Raw genomic sequence first — 25,324 nt, 5'->3', positions numbered from 1 at the left:
GCGCTCAAATACAATGAGATACATATTTGAGAAAACCCAACAACTCAACATATTCTGGTCAGGCCCATAAACAGAAAACGGATCAGGTCCATGCCTCTGCAAACATCACAAACCTCAATGAAATTTCCCCTTTGGTTCTTCTCCACAAAAGTCGAGTTGGGTCATGGAGTGGGCTGCAATAAAGGAATTCAAGGCACAACAGAACAGAAAAGAACAAATGGTAACATATGTTTTTTTTCTCCATGGGGCTACACAACGGAGGGTAGCCCATCCCCCAAACCCAAGATCCCCAACCATGGTGCAGGCGGGATTTGATCCCTAGTCTCCACTACAACCAAAAGGAGACCTTACCAACCAGCCAGTTGGCACCTTGCAGAACATATGGTAACATATGTCGACCATGATCATGGAATATCTGAATGCCTCCTCATTTAGATTCATATGCCATAGATGTTTAAATATCTCAATGCCACCTGCACCCTAAGGCTGTGTTTGGTTTGAAGGAAAAAAGGTAAGGAAAGAAGGGGAAGGTGTGGAAACCTGTACAAGGTATTTCTTTCAAACCAAACACAGCCTAAATATACATTTCTTTTAAAATAGCTCAAAAAAGTATTTCCCTACTTAGTATGGGACCCATAGGATAAACTACAATGAGAGAGATTGAACGGGATATTACTCAGAGTTAATTGTATGGAATACAAATACACATTTCTACTGTTTTATGACTTTTGGATACATGGTAATCAAAGATATGTAAAGCCATTGTAGGAATGACAAATATGACTGGCATGCTGTATGGAGAAGAACATAGCAGCAATGACAATTTTGAGAATAATGAATGAGAAGACTAGGAGATTTAAATTTAGAAATTGGAGGAATCCTGCCCTCTTGGTGAGAAGAGGAAGCCAGCTAGGAGGTTTGGACTTGTGAAATAAATATCAATCACCTCAGCAATAAGTGGCTTAGTGAAAGTTTAAGGTAAGCAGGACGTGAGGATCAAAAGGAAGTAAGCTAACTCGTAGATATAGTGACTGAACCTAAAATATATTGAAAAATCAAATATTTAGGTCTTATGTAGTGCTATAGTTTTATCTCTAGTAGCAAATCGCTGCATTAAAATGAAAGAGCAAACAAAAAACACAGAAGCTCCCAAGTCCCAACATATGTACAATTGCTTGCTTAAATTGGTTATACCAAAAACTCTTAGAGTGACTGGATGAGGAGGATAAGTCATGCATGCATGCAGCACAAGACAAAACTGGGTTGATTAAGTTACACTTGCTTATGCAATCCATATACCAGATGACTGAGATGGTGAGTGCATATTTACCTTTTTTTTCATATTAAGCTTGTGACTGCATTCGATTTGTTTACCAGCATCCACATTTGTCATCTATCACTCAGTAAGGATCTAAGGGAACATTTCATGAAACTAGCATAGGGGGATTGCATTCTGACACCCGAATATGGACTGAGGATATATAGGCATCTTCAACCCAAACCCTCAAAGATGCCTATATATCCTCCTCTCATTCTGACACCCGAATATGGACCCTTCACCCAAGCAGTAATATCAAAAAGGAAGGAGATGGCTAGGGGAGGATTGGAGGAAGGAGTTTTATCATGGCAACAAGCTGGAGAAGGACCCTGAAGGTTGAGGCTAAGCAGTTTCTTTTTGAAAGCTTTTGGGTGAAAGGGAAGAAAGCTCTGAAAATCAGAGAACTAAACAAGGCAATGGTATTACTGGTCGGGAAAGAAGCTGTAGTATGGTTTCGGACATTCTTGGAGAAAGCAGTTCAGGTGAGTAGAAAGAGTGCAAAGAATCAAATGAGGTTAATGATAGGAGATTTGTAGCAGAGAGGAGTAAGAACTCTAGAGGAAGGTTTGTGGCTTTGTTGGAGTTTTTTGGGGTAGGAAAAAAAACAAATGGTTTGTTACCCTAAAGGAAAGTTGGGGATTGAATGGAAAGAAGTGTCAACTGTTTTGAAGGACTTCTATGCCCGAGAGGGATTTGGAGAAGGTAGCAGCTCTGAGAAGGAAGAACAGTTACAGGTAGTGAATGGAGTTGGTGGAGCTAGGAAACAAGAGTTCCAGAAAGAGGTTGGAAGTGTACAAATTCTGGGTAAAGCAGCAAAAGATAGCAGAATAGTATGCTATGAGCTCAAGAATGAGTGGGAGAAAAAAGTTTATAGTAACTTCTATAGTACCTCCAAAAAACTGGAGGACAGTTGGAGAAGAGTTATTAAAGAAGTTAAACTTGAACTGTACTACCATCTTAACCCCCTTTGAGTCTTGTAAGGCCTTGCTTGAGGTAGTTGGAGAGGAGTTACAACTATATGCTTTGTGTTGTAAATTGCACTCAACTTCTGTATCTATCACAAATGGACCCCTCATTCAAACTCTAAGGATCTGCAATGCAAGGGACAAAGTAATAGTTTGGATATTGGGTCTGTCGTTTCATCTTTGGACCTCAGAGCTGTTTGATTCTATAGCTGCTCTGTGTAAGGCAAGACTGGCCGGTTCCTTTGTGGAAGACCTCCATTCAGCTGCAATTTGCTTGAGTAATGCGCATCAGGAAGATATCCCTCGTTCAGTAAAGCTGATGGTTGATGGAGTGTTCTATGTAGCCTGGCTGGTTACAGCCATTGAAGTTGCCTTGTGGAGTGAGGGGAGAAGGAAGGAGGATGAGAAGGTTGAAGAAGAAAGGCTATGAGAAAGTGAGGGATTGGAGTATTCAAATCTGGCAAACACTTACACTAAAATGGTATTCTTGGGAAAGGATAACTCAAAAGGAAAGTTACCAGCAACCAAGGGGAAAGAGCCATTAGGAGAAGAGGAAAAGGTGGTGAGCTATAGGTCTTATGCTCAGGTTCTGACAGAAAGAGGGAGGAGGGAGAAGGCTATTCGACAGGTTTCACCAAATAAGAGTGGTTCTAGTCAAGGTGGAGAGAAAGGACTAAAACATTCTTTAAAAAAGCAAGGGGGTAAGGTGGTAAGAGTAAAGGGACACATGGGCACAAGTAGAGAGGGAACTTGTCTTAGCCACAGGGAAAGTTGTTCTAATGAACCTAAAGAGGGCAAGTGGGGTGGGCCCACGTGGGCACAAGGGATTATTGCAGCCCAGAAGAGGGCAGTTGGGGTGGGCCGAGTCATTTCAAAGGCTGACTGTCAACAGGTCCTTAAAGGAGTGTTTGGGTCTGGCCCAGCCAGCCCTTAAAATTAAGTCATGTAACCACTTAAGTGGTCACGTGGGCCAACTAAAGGGACAGATGATGGACCTCTCCAATTCGAAAGGACGCGGGGAGGGGAGGTCATGGGAGTTTCAGCTCTTTGCAGTGGAGACCTGTGTCAGCGCCGGAGCTAGGCTCGCCGGAAAGACGTAATCCAAGAAACAAGAGAGCCAGTTTAACAGAGGGTGTAGCAAAGGAGGACGATTTTCTGGAACTCAGTGAGGAAGATTCTGAGTTTGACGAATCTGAAACTTCAAGTATTGGGAGTATTCAGCCAGAGAAATCCCTTGGGTTTCGAGGGGATGAAAGTTTTGACACAAAGCTGCTTTTCTTGGAAGAAGATGAAGGCAAAAAAGATGACGGTGGGACTGTTATCATCACCTCTGAAGCCGCCTTGTAGGCGGGTAGGGAAGAAGAAATGCCAACCAGCCTAGGTATTGGACACAGCCTGGGGGATCCGGAAGCTATCTCGAGGTCTCAACAGGTGCAGGGTGTTGCGGTTTTGGTTTCTAACTGTTCTTCTAAGCAAAGTAGGGGTGTAACCAGTAAGGGGGCACCGATTTCTCAAGTTCAGCCGCCCATTCAACTTCGGTCTAACACCGAACCTCCGGAAACCGGTTCTTGTAGGTTTAGTCCCAAGACAAAAACTTTCTTTGGAAGTCCTTCAGCAAAACCATCCTCTCCAGGTATGTTAGTCTTTGATTTTAAGAATACTAATGGGCCTTCTTTGAGTGCAACAGATTTCATCCAGACCCTTCCATTGTCTGCCACAATCCAGCAGGTTCTGGTTAGAGATAAGGAAAATTGGTTTAATGGAGGGAGTATGGAAGCTGAATGGAAGGCACAAGGTGATAAAATTTGGGATTTAATCTTTGATTCCTTTGAGGAGCTGACTAGGAGGGATGCAGAAGTTGGATACATTGAAGAAGATGTGAATCTACAGGAGGCTAGCCAGAGAAAAGGGAAGGAAAGGAATGAGGGTGAGGGAATAGGGAAGTGACCAATGAATCAAGTGGCTGAAGAGATGGGCTTGAAGTTGAAAGAAGTAGTGAGTGTCATAGTATATTCCAGAAAGAAGGGAAAGAAGGAAAAAGATCATCCAAGAAAGAGGAAGCTTTCGGAGGTAGAATGATTAAAATCAGATGTGGCAGCAGACTTAGAATTCAGTACAAGGGGGGAAAGAAGGAAAGGAACCAAGTAAGGGATGGTGGTGTCTAGGGTGGAAATCTAAGTAATCCAATGAAGATACTGAGCTAGAATGTCAGAGGGTTGGGTAGTGCTAGGAAAAGGAGGATAATAAAGGATTTGATTAGAAAGGAAAACCCAGATATAGTCTTGCTTCAAGAAACAAAAGAGGCAGTTAATGGGTAAGAAGTGTGTGGTATTCTAGAGGAGTAGGATGGTCTTTTTTGCCATCCAGCGGGGCTTCAGGAGGTTTAGTGACTTTGTGGAGGAAAGAGGTAGTGGAGCCAATGGAAGAGCTAATAGGTCGGTTTACGGTTTCTTTGAAATTTAAGGGTGTAGGAGAAGAGTTTACCTAGGTGATGACGAATGTCTATGGCCCGAATAGATATGGAGAGAGAGGCGAAATGTGGGAAGAGCTCTATGATAATAAGGGGTTTGTGGGAGGGTACGTGGTGTTTAGGTGGGGATTTTAATGTGATTAGGTTTACAAATGAGACCAATAACCCCAATCAAGTGATCACAATTAGCATGAGAAAATTCAATGAGTTTATTAATGAGTGTGGTTTGTTAGAAATCCCCCTCCAACAAGCTGTTTTTACTTGGTCCAACCTATAATCTAACCTGAGATGCTCTAAGCTGGATAGGTTCATCTTTAGTTCAGATTGGGGAGAGCATTGGTTAGGTCTATCAGCTAGGGCCTTGCCAAGAGTCACTTCAGACCATTGGCCGATAAGCATTGGAACTAGGAATTTCCTGAGTGGGCCTAAACCTTTCAGATTATAACATATGTGGTTAACACATCCAGACTTTACCCAAAAGGTCAAAGTGGTGGAGTGAAGAAGTGGTGGGTACCCTTGGGAGGGGTGTCAAATTTCACAAGAAAATTCATAGGCTAAAATGTAAAATTAAAGAGTGGAATAGGGAGCATTTCGGGAGAGTGGAGGAGAAGAAATTAAGTGTTATTTCCCATATTGAACTTTTAGATGAAAAAGGACAAAACTCTCTCTCAGAAGAAGAAAGGACCTTAAGATGGAATCTAAAGAAGGAATTGGAAGAGATAGTGCTAAAAGAAGAGATGTGTTGGAGACAAAAATCAAGGCATCAATGGATTAAGGAAGGGGATGGTAATACTAAATTTTTCCACACAATCGCTAATGGAAGAAGGAGAAAAAACTTCGTGGAAAAGTTAGAGATTAATGATGAAGTAGTGGATGATCAAGAGGAGACTGCTAATGTTTTCACGAATCATTTCAAGGCAGTTTACAAAAGACAGGGGGATGTGAGGCTTAGAGTGGACGGGTTAGAGTGGCCTAGATTAGACTCAGAGGTGGCAAATCAGTTGGAAAAGGAGTTTGAATTGGAAGAAATAAAGGGAGTTGTGTTTTCAATGGATAGACCTAAAGCTCCTGGACCTGACGGTTTCACTATGGCTTTCTTTCAGAATTGTTGAGATATCATCAAGTTAGATATGTTGGCAGTATTTGAGGAGTTTGCGGAGTCTCACTTTATAAGTCCAGGGATCATCTCCACCTTCCTGGCTTTGAACCCTAAAAAGGGAGAGGTTGTTCAACCGAAAGACTTTAGACCCATCAGTCTAGTGACTAGCATTTATAAAATTTTGGCCAAAGTGTTGTCGTTAAGGTTAAAATTAGCCCTGCCAACTTTAATAAGCCAATCACAAGGGGCCATTATTCAAGGTAGACAGATCATAGATCAAATCTTGATAGCAAATGAATGTGTGGAGGACCTCAAGAGAAGGGGGAAGAAAGGTTTTGTATGTAAACTGAACTTGGAGAAAGCGTATGACATGGTCAATTGGTCTTTTCTATTGAAAGCCCTGAGGAATTTTGGGTTTGGAGAGAAATGGTGTGGCTGGATTGAGGCTTGTTTAGAAACTTGTCATTTTTCAGTTTTAGTTAATGGAGTGGTTAGAGACTTCTTTCCAGCCTCTAGAGGGTTGAGACAAGGGGATCCTCTTTCTCCTTTCCTTTTCACCTTGGTAGCTGATGTATTTAGTAGGTTCATTTCGAGAGCTGATGGGTTGGATATGTTTAGAGGATGGAGGGTAGGAAGAGAGGGTATTGTGGTGTCACACTTGCAATTTGCGGATGACAACCATTTTTTGTGAGTCTGGAGATCCTTCAAAGGCTAGAAACTTGAAAGGAGTAATAAAGTTGTTTGAATGTATGTCGAAGATGAAGGTCAATTTTGAAAAGAGTTGTGTAGTGGGGGTAAATTTGGAGATGGAGGAATTGAGTGAGGTAGCAAAGTCCTTAGGTTGCCTTATATCTAGTTGGCCCTTGAAGTACTTGGGTATGCCTCTAGGAGATAATCCAAGAGAAGGAAGTTTTTGGAATTCGATCGTAGTAAAATGCACAAAGAAGCTGGCAGTTTGGAAGAGAAACTACATTTCCCTTGGAGGTCGGATCACTTTAATTAGAGCTACTCTTGCGAACTTGCCAACTTACCTTCTATCTGTCTTTAGAATGCCACAAAAGGTGATTTTGAAGGTAGAGAAAGTCATGAGGGATTTCTTGTGGGAGTCAGGAGAAGGGAGGAAGGATCATGTGGTTAGGTGGAAATTAGTGTGTAGGAGGAAAGAGCAGGGGGATTGAGATTAGGCAATCTATGGAAGAAAAATACAACATTATTAGGTAAATGGCTATGGAGGTGACCTCTAGAAAGGGAGAGACTTTGGCATAAAGTGGTAAGGAGTGTGCATGGTGTTGCAGACAATGGATGGGATGCTGGTGTATCTCAGCATGCTACGCTGAAATCCCCATGGAAGGTTATTCATAGTATTCTTCCTGTTTTGTGCCTCCTTTGCTTCCTTGTGCTCCTCTCCATTGCCTCAACCTTTTCATAACAAGGAAGTTTGGTCTAAACCTGTCCCTCCTAAAGTTGGAGCCCTTTGTTGGGAAGTCTCCCTCGGGAAAATCAACACTTTGGATGTTTTGCAAAAAAGAAGACCTAGTCTTTGTATCTCTCCTAACTGGTGCACCCTATGCAAAGTTAACGAGGAAAGTTGCTACTATATTCTAATCACTTGCCCTTTTGTTGTAGGCCTTTGGGAAAAGCTTTTTGATCTTTTTGGGTGCAGGTGGACAGAACCGGTGTAGATTTGCAATCTTTTTTATCCTACAACTTTCAGGTGGCTAAAGAGATGAGGAAGAGTTTTGTGGAGGTGTGTTAGAGCTGCTTTGGTGTGGACTGTGTGGGAGGAACGAAATGCTAGAATCTTTAATGACAAGGAGAGGGATCAAACATGTGTGTTAGAAAGTATCTTATGCAGGGCCATAAGTTGGGTAAAATCCTTGGATCTGTTTTCCACCTACACTTTCGATTACATAAGGAGAAATTGGGAACAACTAGCTAAAAGTTCTGCAATCAGAAGCAAGCCGGTGGTGGATTGGAAGCCTCCTAATGCAGGTGTCATTAAGATAAATTTTGATGGTAGTAGTTTGGGCAACCTGGGGCCATCTGGAATAGGGGGAGTCTTCAGAAATGATGAGGGTCAGATTGTAGCTCTATTTTCTGGTCCTATAGGGTGGGGAGACTGTAAATGCAGAACTCCAAGCTGTGTTACAAGGAGCAGAATATGCAAGAGAGTTGGCAGTGGAGCATTTAATGATTGAAGGTGATTCCAAATTGGTTATTGGATGGCTAAAAGAACCAGAGACGGCAGCCTAGCCATACAAGGGGGCTTTGAGAAGATTTAAGTGGCTGACTTCAAATATTTCAGTCACAGTTCAATGGGAAAGAAGATCGGCAAATGGGCTGGCAGACCTTCTAGCTAAACAAGGAGTACATAGGAATCAACTCTTTTGGGCTCAATTGTAAGCTTTATGATGTAGTTTGGAGGCTGCACCTCGCACCTCTTTGTGGGGAATTGTATGATGAATACTTAGTTCTTTATTTAATAAAATTTTCATTATCATTATCTATCAAAAAAAAGTATATGGACCCTTCACCCAAATGGCGAATTCTCTTCTAAGTCTATGTTCAGGGCTTTGACTGCTGAAGATCAGCATCCCTCTTTTCCTTACAAGAAAATTTGGTGCAGCCACATCCCCTCAAGAATTTGCTTCTTTGTATGGGAAGCCTGTCTCCAGAAAATTAATACCTGTGATCTCCTTCAAAAAAAGCTTTCGGGAAGACACTCCATTTCTCCTCATGTTTGTATTTTATGTCTCAGCGAGGGTGAATCTGCAGATCAAATCCCTATTCATTGCAGCTTCACTCAAAGGATATGGCCCCATTTCTTGAATATGGCAGGGTACAGCTGGGCTTTTCCAAAACACATTATGGACAACTTGAACCAATGGCAAGGAATAGGGCTTAGCAAAAAGGGGTAAGGTATTTTGGCAACCAGTGCCTCATGCAGTAATGTGGGGCATTTGGGGTGAAAGAAACACCCGTATCTTTGACAATAAAAACAGAACCTTGGAGGAGTTAATCTCAGATATTACCTATCTTTGCATCCTTTGGTCGGTGAATTCAGATCTATTTAAAGGACTTTCAGTCAATGATATTATCAGAAATATTCACCCCTTTCTGTTTCTGCGTCATCCTCAGCAAACTCCCTTGAGGCATCCCGTTTCCATCAGTGAAGGTGTGATAATCCTTAATTTTGATGGTTGTGCCTTAGGCAATCCAGGCTTTGCAGGTATTGGTGGTACAGTAAGGGACGAAAGGAGCAATATCTGCTGGACTTTTAGTGGCCCAATCGGTTAGGCCGACTCCACAAAGGCTGAAGTGACGGCTGCTCTCACCGGAATCAGGATAATTAAGAAATTGGGTATTCAGAATTTGATCATTGCAGGTGATTCAAAAAATACAATAAAATGGTTAAGAGACAAAAAAGGGGGCCCTTGGAGACTTTATCACTATCCGACTGAAGCTTGGGATTCTTTGGATGGATTGAATGTTAACTTAGTTTGGATTCCTAGGGATTGCAATCATACCGCAGATGGCCTAGCTAAATTTGGTGTGTATTTGGAGCATCTATATAGTGGCAAGCTTCCTCCTTTGTAACTTGCAGGGGTTCCCCCCCCCCTTTTATTCTCAATAAATCTTGGTTAAATTTTCTCAAAAAGATGCAACTCCCGAATCTCAATAGGAAGAAATATCTTTTTCCATACTAATAAAGAAGAAATATCCATTGTTGATAATGAGTAATGACATCAAGCATGTATTAACCTTTGGGCTTCTGTTAGCAGAACCCAGACAGTAATAATGTAGAAAATATCTGCATATGTCCAATCAGTGGATCACACAAAAATCTCACCACCAGACTACCAATCCATTTTACCAATATTAAGGCATAAAATTTTGAAATTAACCAAAAGATGCACAGGAAATGCATGAAAGAACACATCGGTGCATGACTTAGGAAACTCTAAGGCCTCCCCAAGAAACTTAAAAGTTATATTTTCAGAAAAAGGGATGACCAGATTTCAAGTAAGCGAAATTACCCAAGGGAGGCTGCAAGCTCTTGAGGTGGAACAGAATGGGGATCAAGACCTCTTGGTAAGCGAGCATTGCATATTTGATCATATTGACCACTAGATCCATCTTTTCTCTCTCCATCAATATTCACCTGGAAACAGAATCACATCTTACTCAAAGATACCTAGCAGCAATGACTTCCACATAGCTCCTTATGCCATCTAAACCATGCAACAATGGCTCAACATTAACTTGTAAGAGCACATAATATTAAAGGGACAACCACCTATGCTTGATGAAAACAGGAAAAGATATGCCACTACATAGTCTGGTAAACATAGCAATCATATATCATTATGAGTTATTTGTCAAGGTCCTTGAAGGCCTCTTTGATCTATGAGTAAATATACTTTGGTACTGGATCTATGACTAAAAGTTTAATAAGTATCAGTGTAAGGGTAATCAGAAAATCCCAAGTTAATACATAGTTGTCAAGGCATATAGGCAATTCTGGGTGACTGTGAGCACCTAGTTGCCTAGGCAATAGAATTTTACGAATAAAATTTTAAATTTTATTACAAAGAAAAAAAATTAATTTTTTTGTTAATTCTGTTCCTATCCAAAATGACCAACCCAATCCCATAATGGTTTGGGTTTCCTATATAACAACCATCAGAATCAGCCAATCCACCTCAAATATAGAGGAAGACGAATGCAGATCATGCTGAGATCAATATGAAATAGCATTTAAAAAGAATATATCTACATAATTATGTCATCACTGGGGTTTATATAGAAAATATGGTTGATGATAAAAAAATAAAAAAGACGGTTTCATGTTAAATTGAAGATACATTAAGAGTTCACTAAGTGCTTACCCGGCGTTGTGGAAACAATTTGCAAATCTGTTTTATAACTACTGACTGTTTGTGAAGGCGTTCAGAGGTAATGGCCATCTGCAATGCATTCAAAAATTTAAGTATTAATCTGCAGTGCATCCAATTGTTCAAACATTAACAATGATAGACAAGTCATGGTTTATATGAGCCTCAGAAAACAACAGTCAGACAGGACAAATGGGATAAAAAAAAATTGACAAATTTATTAACTTTCAATTCCAAAGAAGAGACATAAAAAAAGAGCTTAATATGAAAAGTATTCTTACATGACCTAGGCTTTGAGTGCAAATAAGGTTTGGGTAGAACTTCTCTATCTGCTCCACACGATTCTTTTCCAACTGCATTGAAAATGACCAACATATGTAAGTTACACAATAAAACAACCTCTTGGAGATTATAACTAAAAACTCTAAAGTCTATTGAAAATGGTAAGGTCAGAAATTGTACTACCGTGCACTGAGCTGATTCAAGCATCTCATATCTAACCTTTAAATCATTAGACATATTTTGAAGCATAGCCTTCCCTACAAAAATTATCAACTGGTAAAACTTGTGCTAATGTACAACTAGACAACAAAGAACAACGCTTATAAGGAAACCAACTTTGCAGTAGTTGTTTCTCTGCAAGATGGAGCTTCTCCCTCAATCTTGCAAGTTTCTCATTCTGAAGAACTCTCCAATTGATCTGGTCATCCGTTTTACCCTGGTGAGTGAAGCAGGGAAACAGTAACATTAATAATAAAAATGACAACCTTGGAATATAAAAAATAATAAAGAATAAAATAGCTTTTCTATAAGTTATACAGAATGGCATGGTAGCAGCAGCAACCAGGAAATAGGTAAGGACTAAGGAGAACAAACTAGAAGAAGACCAACAAACATGAATCTAATGGACTGAAAGATTGAGATCAGCTAACACATAAACTTTTTACTAAAGAGATAAAATAGATATATTACTTTTTCTTCACCTTATACTACATTAACTAATTTTTCAATAGCGATGGAACTCCTAATAAATTCTCATTGTTAAACTTTTCAGCAAGATTTTAATAATATGAGGTTCATCAATCAAAATGACAAAAATGAGAACAGTAACTCTAAAAATGTTTTCTTGTTTAGCAATTGTAGGTCTCTAAACAGGGGATAATCTAAAGCCTATTGAGTAAAAAGAAGGAAACTGATGAGCAGTATGGACATCAACACAATTTTAATATGGGTACATTAACTCAAGATGGGTTTGTAAAGTTAGGAATAAGGGTTAAATAGGTTTACTGATAAATGTGAAAAGGTATGATAGGTTGTCTTATGAAGGTTCTTGGGGCTTCACTACAAACACTATAAACTTGTCCCAAGACCATGAAAAGTTTCAAATTGAGAAAAGTAGGTCCTCGGTTGGAAGTTTTCAGTGGACGTTTGTAAGTAGGTTATAATGGATTTAAAGGGCAACTAATAGAATTCTTAGTAGGTTTGACTTAAGGACAAAAAGACTACTTAGTGGGAAAAAATCATGAAAATTCAGGAAGCAATGGCTCTAAGTGGAGTTTTGGGATGGAATTTGGTATGATGAAAGATGAAAACTTGTTGATGGAGGTTGTATCAAGTTTTTCTTTTTCTCAAATATAATTTTCCTTTTACTTGTCAAAAAGAAAGAGATGAAGACTTGTTCAGGGAAACTTAATGTTAAGGTATTTTAGCATGTGGTTTGGCAGTTGGCACAAAAGGACAAACTATTGAATTAGGAAATTCTGAATATTGGGGAACTTCATAATAGAATGTACTTAGGATCAAATCTAGGCCAAGTTTGGGAGTGCTTACTTGAAAAATAAGTGCTTCAAAACAAGTGCTCATTCAACTAAACACTTATTTGCACTTGGCACCCAGCTTTTTCAAGTGCTTGTTTTAAAAAATAAGCACTTATTTATATTGGGTGTTTGGTAGTGTTTTTTTTTCTCCAATGAGCACTAATTCATTTAAAAATACAAATTTAAAGAGTGTCGCATCAAGAAGAATGTTCACCAACTGGATGTACAAGCTTGGAAAATCCCCAACGTTTAGGAAGAAGAAGAAACTGGTATTTACAGGGGGAAAAAAACGAGGTGTCTGTCCAAAGAAATTCTGCTAAATAAAGGTCTTAATCTGCCAGATTGGAGATGCTGTTTTTGCAATATGCAAATGGAATCCTCTGGGCATCTCTTCCTTCATTGCAAGTTAGGTTCTGTAGTATGGTCACACTTCTGCAAATCCCTAAATCTAAGCTGGTGCATGCAAGCCTCAGCTAGAGCTCTGCTAGAGGAGTGGCATATTCAGGGGCTGTCGAAGAAAGGAAAGTTATGCTGGGCTTCCATCCCTCTGGCAGTTGCCAGTTATGTGGGCTGTGTGGTCAGAAAGGAACAACATGATTTTTGAGGAAAAATCTACTACTGAAGCTGAGGTCATTAACTTGGCAATAGAGGTTTTGAGAAGTTGGATGTCTATACATAATGATTTTACAGATAGTATATCTCATCATACTTTTTTGAGGATGGCCTTTTTTTTGAGGTCCTTCATTTTGTACAGCTTCTCTTTGTACACAGGACCGTATATTAATACAATCATACTTTACCTTCTTTCAAGAAAAAAAGAAAAAAAAACAGAGCTGAACGAATGTAGTCATGAAAAAATGAACGTAGTGGTTGCTCTTTTTTTTTTTTGAGAAAATGTAGTGGTTGTTCAGTTGAAGATTAGAAAATGGAGAAAAAATAGAGTAGATACGAATGTTAACCAACCTGGTTGTGACATGGAGTAGAGAAGAAAGTTTCACCGAATAGAGAAAGAAAACTCTATGTTGTTCGAGCAAACCATAGTTGTCAAGGCAACACCTAGGTGACAAGGCGCCCTTGGAGGCTCGCCTCGCCCAGTCGCCTAGCAGTTTTGTATACTGTCTTATAAAATACTTTTATATTGTTACTATTTTGAGATTATAATTATAAAATAGACATTATTAAACAAAAGTATTCATTTTTTGTGTTTATAAACTATTTTCTTTTTATTATTTTCTTATTTGTTAGGGTTTAATCAACACAAACATTGCTAACTGCTGTATTGAACCCTCAAAGGCTTCAGAATTTGAACCAATAAGTAAGGGAAAAACTTAAAGTTTCGTCTAATCAACACATCTCTTCTTCTTTTCCTATAACAAAAAATAGGGGTTCAGTCCCCATATTTTTTGAAATTTCTGGATAGTTATTAAGGAAAGATGGTTCAGTTCTCATAAATATGTTGATTTTCTAGACATAAACATGAAGTTTATAATTTTTTTATGAAAATTATGAATAGTTATTAAGGAAAGATGGTTATGGAACCTAGGGAACTACCTAGAATATGTATTTTTCACTTAAAAAAATCCATTGCCTAGGCGACTAGGCGACAAGGCACCCCCTGTTGCCTAGCCTCACCTAGGCACCTTGAAAACTATGGAGCAAAGGGCACTATTTATTGGCATTTTGAAATATAATCAGGGAGTGTTTTGGAAGGAAAATTCAAATATGTGCTTATTGTATAGGCACTTAAAAATAAGCTAGAATTTTGGGCATCTTGAATAAGCACTGATTTCAGGCTTATTTCCCAAATGCCAATAAGTGCTTATCGGTGTGGTCTTGGCCCAAAATAAGTGCTTATTCAAATAAGCACTTATTTTTAAGCACTCCCAAACTTGGCCCTAGACCTTTATTGGTTTAATGATGTTTTCACTAATCATTGGTGAGAATTCAATGCTGGACTCAGTAAACTTTGTTGAGGAAATAAGAGAGATCCACAATCACCCAACTAGAAACTCAAATTGATATTGGGCTTTAAAGAGACACGCACTAAATGCACAATATGCAAAAAAATAAACACTCAAATATTAAGATCTACATCTTTTGCTAAATACACAGTGACAAACACATATATTAGCGCTGTAAAAAGTCACAAGCAAGACTCACTTTCTAGGTGTGCCTATCCTAGACTTTTTCTATGTTTTGATAAATTAACCCCCTAAACTTCATGTTTGAATAAGTAATTTACTACATTGTTGTTTGATTTCTTAGGGTTTAAATGACCTAGATAGGGGTGGCCACAAGCTGATCTCTTCACGAGCTACTCGAGCTTTGCTCGATTTCAACCGAGCTTCGAGCCAAGCTCGAGCCTATAAATATTATATATATAATTTTTATTTTTATATATAATAATAACTAATTATTATAATTCTTAATTTTTTAAATATCAAATAAAAATATATAACTTTTTTATTTTTATAAAACATTTTTCTTAAGTCGAGCTCAAGCTTACGAGTTTTTGACTCGAACCGAGCTCAAGCACAAAGTTCTAGCTCGAACCGAGCTCAAGCCTCGTACTACCTTGGCGAACCGAGCTCGAACCTCATACTATTCGGCTTGGATCAGCTCGAATCTACCCCTAAGACTAGACTATATAGGACTTAAACCTACAAGGCAACAAAACAAGATTTTATTTCTTTTAGAAGTTAGAATTGCATATTGTTATATATTACGGTTTCTTTACTTCTTTTTTATAAGCAGCACCTCAATTCGTTCAAGCATGAACCTCACTTTGTGCCTCAAGTTTTGAGAACCATTGGAAATTTATCTGAATTTCCAGCTTTTAAAACACAAAATGTATTCCTATCTGATGCACTAGCTAAGCCGCTAAGGTAAGGGATAAAAATAAACATGAAAAATATGCATTGGGTGGTTATTCCCCAAAAGGGATGAAATATAAGCAAGAAAATGTTGCTTAAACTTAGGGACTAGGCTAACAAAGTAACAATGGAAGAGGGGTGCTTGGCACAGGCTACTGTAAATCATTATTTTCTTTTATTTTTTTAATTTAATAAAGCTTCTGGTTACCAATAAAAAAATTTATTAGTTAGGTCAAGTAGGGAGCTTCCCAATGTGACCTGTAATGTTTCTTCCATGTGGAAACATGATGCAGCCAATCCAAGCCATTCATTGAATAGGAGACCCTTTAGATTGGCCACCCATTCCATCCTCCAATTCAAACCAGCTCCGCACACCACCTTTTTTCAGTGTCCTTGACAAATAATATTAGTTGTTAAAATTTTTTATATTTTTAATACTTACCCAAAAATAAGGCTTTATTCTGATCATGTAGCAACAGTTTTTGGGCTCAAATTTTTCCCGTTAATAAAGATAGCAAGAGAAAAGTCTGGAGTCAATTTGGGTCCCAGTCCAATCTTGCACTGGAATATTCCTTCTTCAGTTAGCCTTCTTTGCTAAACAATCTAACCAGCAGATAGAGACCCTCTGACTTTAAACACATTACACAAGAGAACCGTCTGGACCTTGTTACATACTTACATGCTTTGTTTCATTAACACATAATCCATAACTGGATAAGAGGTAATAGCAATAAAACTAATGCATAACAAGGAGGAAAAGTGAGTCAAGATACTTGTATGCAGTAAAATATATGCCTAACCTTTGCCTCAAGTTCTGCACTCAATCGCAAATACAGGGAGTCGCGGACACTCCTCAATGATTTTAATGCTGTATTGTACTCATTTAATCTGCAAATAAGAGAGCATTTTAAAAGTAGTCAGTAGACACTGACAAAAAAGTGCCTTTTGTTCTTGTATCTCGTTAGAACTTTACTTGTGTGGAAGGAAAAAATAACATTAAACAATTGACAGAAATAAAGTATCTGAGCACATTCCATTATTAGCATAAAAATAGCCCAATATAGGGGACCATTAAATAAGGCTTCTTCCAATTTTATCTCTTTCTTTTGTATCAGTGCCAAAAGGATTACAAATGATTTCACAACTTCAATGTTAAAATCTTATTTAACATTTAGTTCAGTTTGAGATCCATAGATCTATGATCTATCACCTTTGCATGGACACAGACATGGTAATTAGAAGCCAACACATGTTCAGGAGTCTGACTCGGCAAGATGAAATAAAAATGACTCACAGAAACATCCATATAAAAGTATAAACTATTGAAATACTTCATATTTTTTCAAGTTCTAACATTTTATACTTTTATATAGAATGTCTACAACTTTGTATTTGTTTCCTAATAACAGTTTATAGAAAAAAATGGCATAATTGTGCATTTTAGCCGTTCATTTATGACTTATGAGAAATAGGCAAGTTATGTTTTTTTTTATTTTTTTGATAATTGAAATAAGCAAGTTATGTCAAAAGTGTTAATCAAGAATTGATGGAGTGCCGGTTAGAAGAATCCATGCAAAACCGGCCAATATCCGGTCTGTGAATTGCGATAACATGTCTCACAATGACAAGATAAGCATTCCTCATTGTATTCATCTCAACTCCAAGCTAATAAACTTTATTCAATGGTGGCGTCAAAAAGTAATATTCAATGATGTGAACCATCAAACAGCACTAAATACATGATTCGAGAAATCTTACCTGTAATTAACGCACATAGCACATATTGAAGCGTGATTTGAATTCTCGCATATAGCACAGCTACTGGCTCTTCTGGTCATTGTCTGGTTTTACTACACTTTCCTTAAAACCTAGAAGACAAATTAGTAGTTTGGAACAAAATCCCTCAGGAACGAAAATAAAAATACTAAATAAGAACCACTAAACCAAAAGAAGAAAAAAAAAATCAATCTTTGTCTGAAACATTGCAACAAATCACTAAATATTAAGAAAAAGGTTAAAAATACCTACTTAACCGAAATCTCTTCAACTAGAATCACAACCTTCCGTGATTCATATATTGATTTCTACTACAAACCAATTGAATTTCGACGAAATACTTAGAAAGCTAGGAAACAGATTCCCAGTTTCGATTGCAGAAAGTATTTAGGGTTGTAGCGAACGCCAAGGCTCACGAAACGCAACAATAAATTCGCTGTTTCCATTCTAGGTTTTCTTTTCAAGCAATGACAGATTCCATAAAGATGATCACCAAAATTCACAATTTGGACATTCAAGAAACGAAGAAGAAAAACAGAAGGAAGAAAAGGAAGAAAAAAAACAATGATTATCAATAAAACGTCTGAGCTTACTTACAGCATACGAATACAGACGTACTCAAGCAGAAGCCTAGTCTCCTCCGTTTAGCACGTAAGATGGAAATTTGTTTCGTTGAGTTGGAAGTTCGAATTCGACAATCGTCGGTTCGTCGCACAGAGAGAGAGGCGCCCGTTACGATTCCATTTCGTTTCGTGATGGGCCATTGCAGATTCCTGAGGATTGAACATCTCGTTGCAAAAATCATTGGATTGGAATCTTTTCATTAATCGTATAGGTTGTGCCGTCTCTGAAGTTTTCTATTCCGCAGGTAAACGAATTCGGATCTGCTCCTCACACCGACCTCACAGATGCATTTCACCTTGTATTAATAACATTTCCTTTTGAATAATAAATGACAGGAAATATTCTCGATGTGCGATCTGTAAGATCGGTGTGAGGCGCGAAATGTCATGAGCAGATCCGAACTAAAGTGAACATACAAGTCCAAGGCTCCAAGCTACGATGACCTGACCCAAATCTGCGATGACAAATGGCCCATCACTGTTGGGCCTTTTTATGGGCTTCAATTCAGTCCTGGTTTTGGAAGTCGGGCCTCGCCAAGTTCTGTTTGGCTTCAATTGAGGAGGACTCAGGGAGCCCAAGCCCGATCCTAGCCATATGCATGCGTATCAGCATAGGTGTTGTACATAGGAAAATAGATAAATTACTACAAATAATGTGGAAAGGGATATGTGATTTTTTTGGAGGATTATAGGGCAATTTTTGGGCTCTAATATCAATAAAAGTAATATTTTTAATAAAAATTCAAAATTAAGTTAATTTTTTTTTAAATAATATCAAATAAGGGCAAAAACACTGTTCATCTTCTTCCTCCAAACCATTCATCAGCTCCACCCGCTCGCTGTCACGTGCTGCCATTTCTGGCAACATTGTTAGAGGTGGGAGGAGGCAGAGGCGGTGGCGGCGCTAGCATCCAGCACTGGCTCCGTAGACAAATTCTCTGCCTTTTTAAATTAAATTCTCTGCCTTAAAAATCGGTGGCTCCAAAGTATAGTTGCAATGGCGGATTTGGTACTCATTCTCTCTCCCCTCCTCTTTCACTCTCTATTCCGCCATCACTGCTACAACTTGCAATGGCGGATTTGGTACTCTCTCACCACCTCTCATCCCTATCTCTCATTCTCTCTCTTCTCGTTATTTCTCTCTCATCTCTTTTTCTCTCTCCCCTCCTCTTTCACTCTTTGTTCCGCCACTACCACTACAAGTTGCAGTAGCAGATCTGGTACTCTCTCACCACCTATCGTCCCTATCTCGCATTCTCTATATTTTCGTTATTTCTCTCTCCTCTATTTTTCTCTATCCCCTCCTCTTTCACTTTCTATTCCACCACTGTTGTTGCAACTTGTAGTGACAGATTTGGTACTCTCTTGCCACTTTGCATCTCCCTCTCACCTCCCTATTAGAATGTATGCTGCTAGATCAGAAGCATCGATCTTGGAAGCCACCTCGGTCACAATAACCTTAGGCTTCTTGGGCTTTTTTCTACTTTGACTTTTTTTCACTTCATTGGCCACATTCTCGCCACCACTAGTAACCTCACCATCTCTATCATCGCCATCATCGTCGGGATGGTGTTTCAGTTTGGGAATGAGCTCAAAAGAGTTGTAGTAGCGGCCACCTTTTGAGCCTCGATATGGCGGCGGCGCTCCTTGGATTTTTCTTCGAGACTAAAAAGTGTTGGGGTTGTTGCCGATGGCGACTACGTTGGGGCAGAATTTGTCGGGATCACCGGCGGAGTTAGAGGGTTTGTTCTTTTGTTGGCGTTTGGCGTAGGTAACCTTCTACTAGCCATGGTCTTTATTGGTGAAAAAAGTATTGTTTAAACAGTTCTCATCGTCTTCGTGGAGAGTTGGTTTGATGGCCGGTGCGGTTTTTTTGTCCATGATTCTCTATCCTCCGGTTCTTCTCTCTTTAATTTCAAGTTCGTTTAAGCTACAAAGATGGGCAGGAACTACTCCAACAACAGCTAAAGATGGCATTTTTAGGAATGGAGGTGGGAAGGGTGTTTTTGGAATTTTTTAATATATTAGTCACATGATATTATATGTAACGGAAAGTTAACGATGAGGGTAAAGTGGGTCAATTGTTAAAAACAATATGGATAGTGTTAGTCAATTTTCAAATAGTAAGGGTACATTTAGTTAATTAGCTAAACTATAAGGGTAGTTTAAGAAACATACCCTTTTCCAAAACAATACTCTTCTACTTCATTGTTTGTCTGTTTTTTTATGAATAGATTCTTCACCAGATATGGCATGTAATTTACCAATTACATTTACAACATCAGCAAATATAAAGTTAATATATAAATAAATATATACATATATAAGTGAAAAAATGTTAAAAATTTACTAAGAATGAAGATATTTAGTATCTTCGTTTATGTTGACGTTATCAAAATCAATGAAATCAAATATGTGCTTCGGAATTTCTGTAATTTCTTTAGTAACTGGTTCAATCAGAATAGCCCACTTAAAATATATGACAAATGCATATTTCACAGTTCTGTATGACCATTTACTTTGAACAATATTAAAAGTTTTGAAAAAATATAGAGAACCCTCGCATAACAATTTCTCAAATTTATAAAACAAACTTTTCCTTATAACAACATATATTTGTTCTCCCTACAAAAGAATTAAACAAATAAAAATATGTTAATAATTTCAAATTTAATGAAAAAATAGCAAAATATGTATACTTGCATTTTAATCAATTAATAACATGTCCAAAACCCCTTGACTCATCAATATTCTTAAAATCCAATGCTTTCCATAAACGTGACAGTCGTACTTTAATCTTCCAAGAATCAGAATTCAATTTTATTTCATTGATATATAGATAATCTCTTGAAAACATATCATCACATACATGTTCATTAGTTTAAGAAATATATTAGACAAAAAATATAAAAATTAGTAAGAAAAAACTATTAATAATCAATATACCTAAATACAAAATGATAGACAATGTTTTGTATATATCATTCTGGTTTCATTGTCATTATTTTCAATCAAAATTCTTAAACCCTTATTTGATGTTATACAGGAGATTGCCACATATAATTGCCCATGAGTAAATACAAGACGCGACAAGTAATTCCATCATAATTCAAAAATTGTCATTCACTTTTATTGATTGTCATTGCAAAACAGACCTTCATAGGAAATTGCCTCCATTTAAGAAGAAATGGCTAATTCAAATTAGTTAGTGTCATCACCATCCTTGCAATGAAAACATTTTTACCCACATTATTTCTTGTAATTATTTCAGCTTCAATTACTCTTCTTACTAATTGAGTAACAATCAGCATTGTTTCATTGCATAACCAATCACTTTGGTTCAAATTTCGTAGAAGAATGGTTGGAATTCCAACTTTTAACTCTAGTTCATGATTTGAAATTTCAGAAAACTTCAATGTATTTAAGAACTCCATGGGGAATAAAATATATTGATTCCCAATTGATTTAGAGATATAACTTATTGTGTCTACACTTACATGTGTAGATAATTCAGCAAAATGTGTTCTTTGTGCAATTGGACATGTGTTGTCCCCAATTTCAAGGGGAATTTTAAATCTTAAATGGACAATTATTCCTCTAAGTAGTAAAAGCGTTGCAATTCCCAATGAGACACACGGAAACACAATCATTTGTTCAAACTTTAACTGTGCAATTAATGCTTTCCAAACATAAGTTTTTCCCATACCTTTATTTTCATGCACAAAAAATAATCATCTAAAATTTGTACGAACTGTTTGTAAGATTGCTTCAAATACAATGTTTTGATCCACATTCAATGAATATGTATGGAATCCTTAAGAAATTCTATCATAATTCATTTCATCTCGAATTAGTCTATTTTCAACCCGAGTTTAGAATGACATATATGGAAATGAAAGTGTTGGAAAATCTCTAAGAGAACTATTACACTTGTTTAATATATTTTTAGTTTCATGTAATGCATAGTTCTTTAATTGTTCATCTGATAAATTAATTGAATTGTTTTCTAAAATTCTTCTATGACAATGTAATATATCGTTTGAAAGCAATTCTCAATATTTATTCCACAACTTGTTAGGGTCTAAAACCTCACAAAATAATAGAATTGTAACAAATATTTATCATAGTTGTTGACAAGTAGACCACAACCTGGCTTGTTCAATAGCTTTTTGCCACTCATAATCATCATCTAACAATCTAAGTGTTCAACATGTTGATTTAAAGGTAGCGTAGGCGATTCCATTCATTGTTATGATTTTCTCAAAACTCTTAGGACATTTTACAATATTTAAAAATATTATAAGATAAAATCATTCACCTGAAGTTGGGTGTACATAGTAGATTCCTCCAATTGATTTACCCGACTTTCTTTTGGCCTAAATTTTGTTTTGTTGATTCTACACCCACTTTGTAGGAAAATCAACATATGTTAACTCCATTGCATCATCATATATACTATTTGTATAAATCCATTAAATAAACTTAGTGTGTTCCAAATCGGACCTATCAAAACCCAAACTAAATTGTTATTATCCTTAAAAGCAATAATTTGCTCATCAAGGAGATGAAATGATAATCTTTCAACACTTGAGAATCAAAATTGAATATCAAATATGAATATTCTCCAATAAGTTTCTAACGTAAAAATATAGTGGCAATCCAAATAAGTTTTGATCTCATCAATTTCTCTTACCTCATGAATTTTACAGTGATTATCTTCTGCATCATTCTCAATAACAACAGTAGCCCTATGTCATTTATTAACGTACTTAAATAAGTATTTAATAAATCTTGAATGATTGCATGAAACGACCCATCTACTATCCAAAATATGTTCATTCTTCATTACAATACGTCCATTATTTCTTCTCCTATATATAGGATAACCATTTCCATCAAATGTTGTCTTATTACAAAATTATTTAGGACAATGCTTAAAGAATTTTCCATTAATCATGCAATGAGCATTTGAGTTTAATTCTCCACATGGACCATGAATCATATACTGAACCACCGTTTCATATGCCTAAAGATATTTATTCTTATCTGGAAGCTCAGTTTAAATAATTATAGCAACTTCTGTTGGTGTTAAAAGTTTATCATCTTGGTGCAAGAATAACAGAACATGTGCATGTGAGAGTCCATGTTTTTTAAATTCAATGGTATAAATTGCTTAAAAAATAAAAAAAAAATTAAATTATTATACTTACTAAAATTATATGATTTAAATATGGGCAAATTTCTTAAACTATCCTTATGGTTTAGTTAATTAACTAATTCTACCCTTACCGTTTACATATTGTCTTAGGGTACCCCTAAGTTTTCTGATAATTGACTAAATCATCCTTACCATTAACGTATGTTAGTGGAAAGAAGAAAAAGACTATTTTACCCATTGTTTTAGTTTAAATTTGTAAGCCTCAGCTTATTATAGTTTGACAACACCAATTGACGGAATCATCACTGCAGTTGTTGTTGGCTACATTCATCAAAGCGGAAAATGGAATTGTGTCCTTGAATCTGAATGGAATCGTTGCCATTGAACATATTCTATTCTGGATTGGGGGGACAGCTCGTACTTGTGGCAACTCAATATCCTTCTTTGAGAGAGTTAATTCCCAAGGCCATATTCCACCTCAAGGTTTATCAGGCAATAAGTCATCTTCACAAGCAATCTTATACCCCATAAATAAAACTGAAGTGAGATGGGTGGCTTTTGTTACCCTCTGTCGGCTCTATTTTTCTTATTTACAATTACCTAGAATGTATTGGAGATGTAAAGAGTTTGAAGGAGCTGAAGAGGGCTATTGATTTTGGGTTAGTAACACTGGAATCTTTGCCTCAAGGAGCTAGGAACAAGTTTCCTCCATCGAGATCGCCATAAAAAATCCCTCATTGCCTCCTCGTCCTCTTCCTCCTTTGTTGCCCTATCAATCGATCTTGTTTCTAATTTGTTTATAAAACTTTTAATCATCAGCTGCAATGTTGGTTGGGAGGTATACAGAATCATTAGCTGTAGCTATTGATCACACTATCTGATTCTGATCATTGGACAAGGCTGAAAAAGTGGTGCCATAGCTGATGTATGGAGCTATTGTAATTGTCAGCTCTGAGCCCATGTACAAAGGATGGTTAACGTGTTTATTTCTGATTGGGAGGTACAACTCCTATTACACTTATACATGGGAGGGTCAGTCATGAATGGTTCACAGGATTTAAAAGCCTCAACAGTAGAAAAGGAATTCAACCAATCTGCAAATGTATAGTCTTTGGATGATGTTTTGATCAAGGACTTGTGGATGTGAGGAATCACCCCCTCAAATTGCAAGCTGTAGATGCCTTTGTGTAATACGTTTAACCTTCAGATCCTTGTTGGCATTGCCTGACAGTTCTAGTTCCAAGACTTCTGCAATAAGATACTCCAAGATTATTGCCCCTACTCTTCCATTAGCTGCAATTCTGCCTGGACTTCAAGAGGCAATGAATACAGCCAACAGGGAATTGCAAGCCTGCTCTACAAGATCGAAAGGCATGTTTCTTCTTGTCCATTTTGGTGTTCAGAGTTGAGGATGTAATTGGACCTTTTGCCTTTTCCCGACATCTTTCCCACCAAAAAAATTATAGTTTACAACGATTTGGGAATAGAAAACAAACTCAGAAGTAGTTGTAGAGAGGGATAGAAAATAGAGGGAGAGATGAAGAGCGTCATTAACTCCAAATAGGGAGACTTTCTCCCAAAAATCACTACAAAAATGGTAAAAAGGCCGAAAGGGTATAATTTGAATTTTTGAAAAAAGTATCAATTACATGACAGAATATGACATAAAGTTAAGGATGTGAAAGGTTTTAGACAATTATCAAAAACATAGGGCCATTCTAAGACAATATATAAACAATAAGGGTAAAGTTAATCAATTAGCTAAACTATAAGGGTAGTTTAAGAAATTTACCTTTTGAATATCTATGAATAGAATTACCAAATAATTATAATACATGCAACGACTCTTCCCAAATGTAAGAAATTCTTCTTCAAATCTCTCATCATTTGGTCCAATTTTATCTTGAAGACGCGAGCAACAATATCTTGTCTTCATTTTTTTTAGCCTAGGTATGATCTCTACAAATTTATTTACTTCATTCCATTTTGGGTTATATGTAAATGTAAGAAAGAGATCAGGCGATTCAGCCCATTTACAGATGGCCATTACATCCTGATAATTTTGAACCATATATCTTGGACCTCCAGTAGAATATGATGGCAATATGATGTGTCATCCTACAAATGATGCATTAGTGTCTCCTACGGTAGTTGTATCTCTTATACCCTTATAAAGTCCTACTCAAACATTTGACTGTTATTCTTGAAATAAGTCAACCTGTTCTCTTCTATATATGACTGTGCATCAACAATAGATTCATGAAATAAATGTCCACCTCAAATTAATGTTTGTCATTCAAAATGCCTTTGTTGCAATTTAAATGCATAAT

The 25,324-nt window shown here is 37.3% G+C and overlaps 1 protein-coding gene across 23 annotated transcripts in view; it reads right to left on the bottom strand.

Moving 5' to 3' along the window:
* The window catches only part of LOC148851401 (uncharacterized), a 35,063-nt gene extending 17,021 nt beyond the window's left edge, over window positions 1-18,042 (bottom strand). For 5 of the 23 annotated variants that reach the window (XM_088947100.1, XM_088947095.1, XM_088947097.1 and 2 more), the window contains exons 1-8: window positions 17,811-18,042; window positions 17,196-17,305; window positions 16,238-16,325; window positions 11,366-11,465; window positions 11,213-11,286; window positions 11,029-11,100; window positions 10,742-10,819; window positions 9,890-10,014 (exon numbers count right to left, since the gene is read on the bottom strand). In XM_088947100.1, the coding sequence (XP_088803226.1) occupies window positions 9,890-10,014; window positions 10,742-10,819; window positions 11,029-11,100; window positions 11,213-11,286; window positions 11,366-11,465; window positions 16,238-16,325; window positions 17,196-17,275 (617 nt within the window). In that variant the 5' untranslated portion in view covers window positions 17,276-17,305; window positions 17,811-18,042. Of the gene's footprint in view, window positions 1-9,889; window positions 10,015-10,741; window positions 10,820-11,028; window positions 11,101-11,212; window positions 11,287-11,365; window positions 11,466-16,237; window positions 16,326-17,195; window positions 17,306-17,461 lie in introns of all 23 variants that reach the window. The other 18 variants (XM_088947117.1, XM_088947111.1, XM_088947112.1 and 15 more) reach the window with 9 other exon arrangements.
* Window positions 18,043-25,324: the final 7,282 nt, after the last annotated feature.

Source organism: Nelumbo lutea, chromosome 5, assembly GCF_056320005.1.
Source record: "Nelumbo lutea isolate HS-2025 chromosome 5, American lotus-T2T, whole genome shotgun sequence".
Taxonomy (NCBI): Eukaryota; Viridiplantae; Streptophyta; class Magnoliopsida; order Proteales; family Nelumbonaceae; genus Nelumbo; species Nelumbo lutea.
Note: the sequence above shows the minus strand (reverse complement) of the source record. Positions and strands in the feature narration are given on the sequence as shown.